The sequence below is a fragment of the Ceratosolen solmsi genome, unplaced genomic scaffold (assembly GCF_000503995.2).
Source record: "Ceratosolen solmsi marchali unplaced genomic scaffold, CerSol_1.0 scaffold25, whole genome shotgun sequence".
NCBI classification, from domain to species: Eukaryota; Metazoa; Arthropoda; class Insecta; order Hymenoptera; family Agaonidae; genus Ceratosolen; species Ceratosolen solmsi.
In genome coordinates, this window is record NW_011948444.1 from 127,803 (window position 1) to 138,877 (window position 11,075).

Here is an 11,075-nt window from a genome sequence, read left to right on the forward strand (position 1 = left end):
CTGCATATGTACGGAAACGTATTTACAAAGAAAGAGATATACAATATTTTGCTAATATTCTTATAGAAAGACTCAACCGAGAAATAATTGAACATATAAATAATGCTCAGACTATATGTTATACAAGAAATAAAAATAAATTTTTCATCTCTCCAATGCCATTGCATTCAACTAAGTATGTGCTTTTCAGTACAGATAAAATAAAATAATTACAAAAAGATAAATATTTAACATAAAAATTTCATCATCTGAATTAATTTTACTGTTTAAATATTTTTGTAGTTAATAATAATAATAATAATAATAATAATAATAATAATATATCTATAGACATGTGTTATTTATATTTAAATTATATTAAATCGATCTGTGTATATAGAAAATGCATTTTCATGTACAATAATTAAATGAAAATATAATAGACATGGAAATATGAAATTTTTTTATGTCTGAATAACAAAAACAACTACAAATTTTAAGAATAGAATGTCAAAAAAATAATTTTTTTTTCAACATTGCCTCGATTACTTTTCATACTTTAAGAGAACTAATTTTCTGTTTATAATAAAGAAATTTTCCAAACTAGTGTAAGCGATTCGACAGCGAACGTTGCCGCAATACTTAGCAAGTCCATATCCATATCAGATAGTACAAGTGATAGAGGATGTGCATTTCCCTATAATCCTTTGATCTTTCGCCACTTTGGGAAGTTATTGTCTTTAACTTCGAGCAGGCTAAATAGATCTCTGGAGCCTTTCAATCTTGACTATGTGATGCCATGTAAAAGTATTGGAAAGTGGGGAGCATTTTTGAAGCTGGTCGATGTAATTTTAGAAAAACGGGACATTAGAATGAGGGCTTTGACGTCGAGCAGTCAAATACAAAACACTGACGATGCAAGAAGTTGTTGCAAGGATGTTTGTAAAATACCTGCACGTAAACATATTTTTCACAATGTAAATAGATTCAAAGATATTGAATTGTACGCATACTCTACGCTCTGCTTAAACTTAATGAAATGGTCAGTAATATTTATGGGGTTACCTTTCTTTTTTTTATCTCTATTTATGTCCATTTAGACTGAACGTACACTTAAATGAATTTAAATGCAATATTTTTATTAATAAATTAAACATATATAGACATTACGATCAATTGAATCTAGTAGTGTATTTAATTACATAATTACATTCGCCTCTTTTGCTACAATAATTATGAAATTAACATTTACAATTTTTCATATGCATCAAACTTCATCAGGTCTAATTGCACCACAAAAAGATGGAAGTGTATAAGAAGTCAGTCACACTTGGTTATTCATTTACCCTCGATGAGCTATCCTTGTTGGCTGAGGTGCATAGACCGAAAGAAATTTACATCTTTACAAAATATTCAGGCAATTCATCCATATAGTTGGATTATTTTTCTTTTAAGTCTTGAAATCTGTTCTATTAAAAAATTATGAATAATCATTTATCGTAGATTGGCCGAATTGGTTGGTTAGTAAACAAAAATGCAAACGTACTTTACATATATCCGGGAAAATCAAATTTAAAAATGAAACTCAACTTGTATAATTTTATTGCCAATGCCAGACCGGATGTCTGCCTCTCGAGATTAAGGATTATTGTCAATGATTTTAAAAAGTATGCCGATAGTTTATAATATATATGTTACTTAGTTAACTACTTTTAAATTTTAATCTATTCCAATCGTTATAATGTATTTTTATTGTTTAGCTTACACGAGGATATTAATAGTAAATATCCAAGTGGGTGTGAAAGTCTATTTTACACGCCAAGTGTTTACCACAGAGTCAGTTACATTTCGTCTGGTTGTTCTGGATTTATAATTCCAGGTGTACTTAGTAAAACAGACCTTTTCATTGCTTGCGAATTAAAAACACCAATTATTGGTAAGATATATTTTATTTTCAATTGCTTGTTCTATGATTTTAAAACAAGTAGTTTGTAGTTTGTCAAATAATTGAATAGTATCTTTCTTATTCTCATATACTTTTATGTTATTAAATTAGATATATTGTACCGTATCGAAATATTCTTTAACCTATAAACTTTTTCTAATAACTTATGAAACGGTTTTAAGGTACCGTAAGCTTTTAGTTCAAGCTTATAATAAACTTAGCGAGCGGTATTAATCGCTATAAAATGAAGGATAATATAAATTAAAATTATTGCTTAAAAACTTTTATTATTATTAAATAATAATCTCATTAGTATTAACTTCAAGCAAGGAATTTTGTAATTAAAATTATATATGTATATATATATATATATATATATATACTTTATTATTTTGCATTCTTTTAAAACTTTATATGATTATATTATAAAAATGAATAATAAGTATAATTTATTTTTACAACTTTTATATATGAGCAAATATAATTTTCAAGAATTAATTGCTTTTGTAGAAATACTATTAAGCCCTGTATCCATTTAAAAAAATATTTATCGACTATATTTTTATTTCTATTCATAATAAATGAATTTGTGAAGTAAAACTTATCATCATCATTCCATTAAAATTCTTTATCGACCAAATAATACAAACGAAAAGAGATTACATATTATAGTCAATATGTCAAAAGAAAGAATAGATGCTTGTAATTTTCAGTATCATAGCAGTATTTAAGGTGAATGACACTACACTCGTTTTATTTTATATTTTTTCACAATGCAGGACCCTGCTTAAAGTTCCAGGAGCGTTTACTCAACAAAGAATACGTGATGTCAATTCTAGCCGAGGCAAATATCAAACACCCGCCGTACTCCAAAGTCAAGAATTTACAAGACGTAAGATGTCGATGAGACTAAAGAAGGCCATTTTATCGGCTGAAAGTACCGAAATTGAATTTCCCAGTAATTGTATCTCTGCTAGAACGTAAAAAAGCCATTATTTTTCTCAAACAGTTATGCCTGAGAATGGCCGAGATGATGACTCGTTTGCCCTGGGGTTTTCATAGGAAGTGGCTCCTAAAATTGAATTACGGATTTTGCAGCAATCAAAGTGCATTTATCCAGCTGGACCCTGCCGAATGCTTCAAAAGGATGGTAAGTTTGACGAGTGACTGGAGGTATGTAGATCCGTAGCTGAAAGGATGTTGAGTAGTGAAGTGAAGCGCCAATGATGTTTTTGGATCGTAGTGTTTTTCAATTTCATCACCGGAAATTCATTGTACAAACGTTAATGCAACTTCTGTTATAATCAATCATTGCGACATTGTCAGTGTTATTTCAAATTTTAGAATAGCTAAGTACATTAAATATTTAAGAGAATTATCAATAATATGTCAAATCTGCGATAGACGATAATATTTGGATGGAAATTAATTGGAAAGCTTACTTTTGCTTAACAAACATATTTTCATACTAATAAATTCAGTTCACGCTACAGAAGAAACTAAACTGATTAGTATTTAAAAAAGCAATATCAATTAAAAATGTATAATTAAGGAAAAGCATAATTATTCTTAAATTTTAGGTATTTTTGGCGTGAATTTTTTTTTCATGAAATAAAAATCTTTCGTCTAATTGTATTAATTGAAATACTAGACGTGTTTAAAAAATCATACTTTTCGAACTAAGAAAATTTTCGAGTTACATATATAACATACGTCAACATTTAATCAACGAATAGTATAAAAAAATAACGATAATTTTCCGTTTCGGACTTCTAAGAACGAACTACCATATTATCTGGCACACATACTTCCACAAAAACTGATATTTCAAACAGAATCTCATATGGATCATAGCGATTTCTTCGACAGAATAAAGGAATACGGTAAGCAATTTACACGATTTTAATTATATAATTATAAGCGATAATAGTTACACTATACTGAAAAGTAATTTAAAAACAAGAATTAAAAAAAATATCACGCAATAGCTTGTCTTTTAATTGTGTATTATATTTTGAAAGTTAACAATTTTGCACAACAAGTTGATTCGTTATTTGTGTACATTAAATTTTTATATTTAACTTCTTAAAAGATAGAAGAATTCGATTCAACTGAGATGATTTTACAAAATTTCCTACTCCGTTAAAATGTTTGTTTTCCTCAACATGTACTTCAATAATGTAAAATCTTGATTGTAATTTTTTTATGTAAAGACTTTTTTAAATATAAAAAAAACAAACAAAAATATTGAAATATTTCGATCTTTAATAAATCAATTAATTAGAAAATCTTACTCAAATACCAACATAGTTAATGAATTTGTTCAATTTTAAATTTAGTAAGAATATAAATATTAAAAGGCAAAAACCCAGATACACGAAAAGTTATTATTAACATTTGTAATATAGACGTTAAAATAGCATTTTTTAATTTTAATAGATGAAATAGATAATTGTAACAAATAATTGAAATTATAATGAATTTACAATACAGCGAAGACATGTTATATACAAAAAAAAATATTGTAATTTAAACAAATGTACATTACAATGTATTATTTTTAATTTATATCTTTTAAAGTACATAAAGGATTTGAATTTGAATAAAATCAATTTTTCAATTGAATCAATATAGTCATAGATTATTATTGGTACATTATTTCAATTTTGAATTTTTAACAGTACGACACTATTAATAAAACCAGTGCTTTAATTATATTTATACATTTGTTTGTTTAAAAAAAATATATATATATCAAAACTATTTTTGAAGCAAATCACAATCATACTTTCCTTCTATAAAAGCAACAAATATTAAAGCCACAATTTTTTTTTATTCTTTATTATTACGTGTCGATTCATGTTAATATGACACAGATTATTACATTTATCAAAATGTAATTGTTATTTTGATTTATTATTTTTAAATTAGTTTATTGTTTTCATTATAAATTAATTGTAAGGAATGTTTTTAATATTTTATAGTCAGACTTGTGCATGTAAAATGCTTGCATATTAAAAAATAAAAGTAACTCGACGAAATAAGCGGAAGTATGATCCAAGAAAATTTTGAGAAACTTCCGTTAGTGAAAATTACAACATCTTAATTGTATTTACAAAAAAGGAATTTTACGGAACTTCCATATGCCAACCCGGTAGTAGAGAAGTTTATATAAATTGAAATCATGTAACGTTATTTCAGTTCGTATTTGTGCCTTTCATTGTTGATAAACATCTGACTAATTTATTTATTATTTACTTAACTCTTTAATTGCATGTATTTTCCAGTTAATAATATTTATATCACGGACTCTTCTCATATGCAACTCAGTCAATAATATCGAGGTTAACTTTCTTTGAAATCGTATGCCAAATATTTCACTCGGTTTATTATTAAAAATTCTCACCTAAAGCTGAAATGAGTAATTTATTCTTTATCCAGACAAAGTACCGTTAGCATTAAACTTTTTTTTTCTAATCAGTATTGCCAAAATTGTCTCCATTTTGATTAACAAGGAATTAAAAGAAAACAATCCAATAAATCATTACTAATGTGTGAAGATTGATGAAAGCACGTGTCTAATTTCAATAGAGTCGGTCGGAACCTTAAATCTGTGTACTTTATGTAATTACTTTACAACATTGTGTAAAAGATATGGTGTGTTTTGTAACCTTAATATTATCTACAATATCAGTAGAAGGTGACATTATATCTAATCAAGAAACAAATTTAGCAGCATTTGTGCTACTCTTTTTGCTTATAACTATTGAAGTAGTTGTCGTTCAGGTTATTACCGCTGAGTCCGAAAGAGAGGATGAAAATTACGAATTAAGAGCAGTTGCAGCATTCTTTGACAGAGAATAGAACCGATTACAACATAAAAAATGGCAAATTACTATTTATATGAATATTATTAATTTACTTACATTAATATTTCACTACTTGTTGTAATACATTTATACACACGTATAGAAGAAACGGAAAGTGCATAAACCCGATCGTATACATACACATACACATTCGAGTAGAATACTTAATTGAATAACTTAATGCATATTTCATTTATTATTTTATATTAATTATATTAGTTATCAACATTGTATGATGCACCCAAGGGGTTAATGCTGTTGCGTCAAATTAAAATTGATTTTATTTATGAGTTCTGAAAACTTTTTATTGTTTTTAATAATTCAATACAGTACAGACTTTATCAAGGGGAGATATTTTTGTAATGTCAATTTTATATTTTATCATTAAAACTTATGGATTTTATTTAAATATTTACGACGATGAATAAATTATTTAAATCTTACGATTATTAGGATGATCATTCGTATTCTTATTTCCAACGTTTATATAGAATTTCTGTCGTATTTTTTTTTATTAAATCTATTAATTTTATTTTTCATGAAAATAAAATATTACTAATATTGATTTCTTTATATTATTTAAGCTATTAGTTTAAATTTGTATTAGTTCTCAAATAATTGTTAAGATCACTTAATCAATCACGTTTTGGGTCAATTCTGTTACTGAAAAACTTCTTGTATTTCATCCCATTCGTACGAAATAATTTGTTTCAAATTTATTAGTTTTGATATTATCTTACATATATTACATCAATATTCGATTTTATTCGATTTTATAATAATAATAAATAAATAAAAAGAAAATTTTATAAAACAAATATAATTTAATTATTTCAATATTATTACTGATGGTATAAAATATTTTTACAATATTATTAACTATTTTATCATTAATTATAATAAAGTTATTTCAAAATACCGTCGAATTATACCAAAAAATACTGTTCACGGAAGTTAATGATAAAAAAATTTAATGGTGTTAATTCTTTCTTTTACTTTGTAAAAATTAATAATTATTGTAAATATTGATTTATATTGCTGATTTTATACGATAATAAGGATATGTTTTTTTAAAGTTAAATACACTTTATCCCTGCTAAATTAATATAGCTTAATTGTTAATATTATTACTAATTTTGGAAACAGAAATAAATTTGTAGTATAAATTTATAATCGGCTCATTTCTAGAATAGCATATTTAATAAAAAAAATGTATTTATTACTTACCTAAATAATTATTATATTCTTAAAGAAGCTCATTTATGTAATAAATATACGAATATATATATATATATATATATATATATATATATATTATGCACTGAGATTAATACAGGAATACATTAAATAGTGTATGTATAAGTATGTATATAAGAGTATTATAATTTGAAGTTAAGATTTGAAAATCGAAAATGGATTTTTAGAATTTTTCTTATTATTTATGTCTTGAAGAGTTATATTAATATACAGATTCCTATTATCATATTGTCCGACAATTCGAAATAGAAAAGAAATTAAGGAATTTTTTAGCAATTATCAAGTTCATTATATTATTTAAAGTTGAAATATTTTCTTGTGATATAGAATTCAAAAAAAGAAAAAAAAAGTTCCAAACGAAATAATGATTTATAACTCAATGTTCAACAAGAAAACAAATAAGCGAAAAATACTGTATAAAATCATTATATTAGTTTTTATGAATTTTAACGTCAAGCAAAAATTGCGCATTTGAAATATTCCCATATACCTAATCTAACAAATTTCACTAAGTGCTGGCCAAGCTATCGCAACATGCTAAGCACATTCGAATGTAAATCGTACGAATAAAATCTAAAATACCAGCGATATAGCCATCGCGAATTTAATTCAAAGTAAGAAAATGTCTGGTAAGCGACAGACTTAAAAAAAAAGAAAAAAAAAAGAAAAAAAATAGTGTCGGCGCAAGGTGAGAATTTGTAATCGATAACGTGATAATCATAATTCATTGGTCGCAGGTGCGGTGCTGATGTGCTGTCCTATTGTCGACTTCCGGACGGTCAGCTTAGGATTCTTTATCGAGCACGACACGGCCAAGGCCAGCCTCAGGACAACCGGTGACGTCATCCATATGCACAACGGGAGCAACTGCTTCACCAACGACTTGGGCTTCATCATACCGCAAACGACGCTACCTGACTCGATGCTGCAGGACTTGGCGAACAGGCTGGGCGATCTCCTCGTAGCCGAGCTCTACATCGGCTTCTTCGGTGTCGATATCGTCGTTTTTCCTAGCTACGACCTCAACGATAATAAGGTGCCGCTACCCCTCCCTCGTTACCTGCTACACCGTTCAGCCAAGAGCCAAAGACTTCGTTATGTTCTAACCTCACTACCTGGCTTTTACGAAAGGATCGGCTTGAGTTTTTTTATTAACAATCGTCCACTGTAATTCGCAATGTAGCGATTTAACTCTTTCTTAGCCGGTGTATTGGATTAAGTACAATTTATTTAAAAGGGAAGGGAATCGCTATTTTATTTCTTTTTCGACTTACAAACAGTTAAAGATTACTAATTTTAATCTCTTGATTTACTCTTCGCTTTAAATATCCTTTTAAGCCTTTTACTATGTTTCGAAAGTTGTTGAAATTTATGAGTACTGAATGATAATAGTGGGATTTTATGATCTCGAATCAAATTCTGCATTTTAATACAAAAATATGACCGTTTATGTCTTTATGTTTAATGATATTCATTTATTCGATAAATAGAATTACAACTATTGTGATTAAAAAAAAACAATAACATTTTTACATGATTAATTATCATATTTCTAGGCAATTTAAAACTATAAATTCGAAATCAATACAAAAATATTAAATAGTGCAGATTTTTATTCTATTGTTTAATTCGCAAATTAAACAGTTTTAATTATTATAATACTGATAGTATTAACTTTTTTTTATCGTAAATATAGATTTTGAATTATTGGGTAGTGGATATTGATCCTTATTATACGGATCTTCTATCTTTCGACGATTGGAGAAGATTTTGTTTGGATATACCCGAGCCCAAATGGTAAAAACATTAAAATAATTATCTCCGCAATGTATAAATATAAACAAAATATATCCTATTACCGTGTTCTTTTTTGTTCTCTTCTATTTTCTTTTCTTAATGCAGATTTTATATTTAATAGCTTATTGTAATAAGGCAGAGAATTGAGAAAGAAAAATCTTTAGATGGAATAAAGTGAGTTGAGAATAGAAATGTTTTCTTTTGAAATACAAGTATTTTAGATTTTTAATAAAAATTACAAATTAATTATATATCATTGTTATTATTACCAAAATATATGGAAGGAAATTTTAAAAATCTATTTGAATTAGAATTATAAAATTATAGTGAATGTATTTCAAAATTTAATTTCAAAATCAAGTTTTAAAAAAAATTTTTTAATAAAGTATTCATAAAATAAATCAATCATAAAACACATATTATTTATAATATTATAAATTAAATTTTTTATAATAAAAATCTAATATTATATGTATACTATTGTAGATCTTAATGAGGCAAATGTCTAGAGATAATTGCATCTATGTCATTATATCTTCAAAATACTGAACAGTTTGAAAAAGTAAATTTACACATAAAATTATCAACAAAAAAAAAATAATACTCTTTCTAGCGATTATAATTTTCGACATTTATTTATCCTGGAATGTGTTTTTTGTATAAGTCATTTTATTTTTTACAAAGACATATTTTATAAAGCGAATTTTACCTCTTTCAAAAGTATTATAAATGCCAGTAAATCATCTTATTACGCTTGTGCTCAATTTTAGAAGAAGGAAATATTAAATAACTATTGCATTTAGCCCAAATCAGAAAGCTCAATTGGATATATCACCATTCGATTCGAATCATCGTTACGTCGTATGCAGTGGAAAATTATACATCGATGGTCTATTTGCTGATAATTCGATCAACGAACTATGCACAAAACATAAAATTGCTTATAGTTATAAGGTAAGAGACGCATAATTATCTTATTATTATCATTTTTCTTTTCTAAAACTTGTAAATCATTGTATTCATTTAAAATTATGAATACGCTATTTAGCATTATGTATTATAATAATTGTACATACAGGTGAAGACAGGCTGTATGATTCATCCGATTGATATCAAGGAACAGACTTTTCTCCTATTTTCATTTTATCGTTCGAAGGAATTGGCACTGAAGTATTTCGTATTAGCTTTGAAAGCGTTATATTATACATCTGTCAATGACAAACAATTAATACAAAAAAATGAGAAACGAGATATTATTGTAAGTGTTGTGATAAGTACATTTTTATACTTTTAACAGTAGTATTTAATATGTAATGAGATTGCAATTTCAATATCACTGAGTTTTATTTACATAGAAGATATTTGGGCAGATATTGGGAACCATAGAATATTTGGGCTAAATTTTTATTGGAAAATCAAATTTACAAATTACATGATGCTTAATATTGCTCCCATTCGTTCATAAAAATCCATCAAAATCAGAATTTCATCTAATGTTTATATTATTATTATTATCATTATTATTAATGTCACCATCGTCATTATCATTATTATTATTAATATTATTATTATTATTATTTATGCATATGGAAGATAATAAATAAATGTATAATATTGAGTATTGCAGTATATGAAAATGGAATTTCAAAATTACTTCATCATTCATGCGAGAAATTAATTTCTAATAACGTAATTGCCCCATTATAACAAATAATTGATTTACTGATACGTATATTTAAAAATGCATTCTTAACTAGATTACATTCTATCCATATTCCAATCTATCTAGAAATTAATGTTATTAATTAATAAAGACAAACCGAACATTTATAAAAAGCTTCCCGTGTATTCATGGATTCAAGGATTTTAACTAATTCGAATGATATAAATTCATAATCCTTATCAACATTTCTTTCAGAATCTTGCACGTGATATGGAAATATACTACAACATCGTTGACTAATGCCCATATTTGTGAATAAGACAACACGGAAAATACAGATAAGCATCCAGCGAGCGTTGTAGGTGCAAAACGTTCTAAATTCATTCCCGTTGCAGAAACACTTTACTTGCCTCACTTCAATGAATTTATTAATCGTACTTTCATTGTTTAAATATGACAATGGATGCACGTCGCTTTTGTTACGTTTCAACTGAATAGCTGATATAAATTTACAAATACGTGTGTGTGTGGATGTGGGTGGGTGATTGAATGAGCTTTCTCATCA

The 11,075-nt window shown here is 26.5% G+C and overlaps 1 protein-coding gene across 1 annotated transcript; it reads left to right on the plus strand.

Moving 5' to 3' along the window:
• Positions 1-613: 613 nt before the first annotated feature.
• LOC105366065 (IQ domain-containing protein H) lies at positions 614-10,810 on the plus strand. The gene is made up of 12 exons (XM_011504378.1): positions 614-1,021; positions 1,261-1,396; positions 1,483-1,646; positions 1,740-1,915; positions 2,704-2,816; positions 2,934-3,074; positions 3,702-3,807; positions 7,788-8,086; positions 8,747-8,847; positions 9,651-9,801; positions 9,926-10,105; positions 10,766-10,810. The coding sequence occupies exons 1-12, from the start codon at positions 774-776 to the stop codon at positions 10,808-10,810; spliced, it is 1,860 nt and encodes a 619-aa protein (XP_011502680.1). The 5' UTR covers positions 614-773.
• Positions 10,811-11,075: the final 265 nt, after the last annotated feature.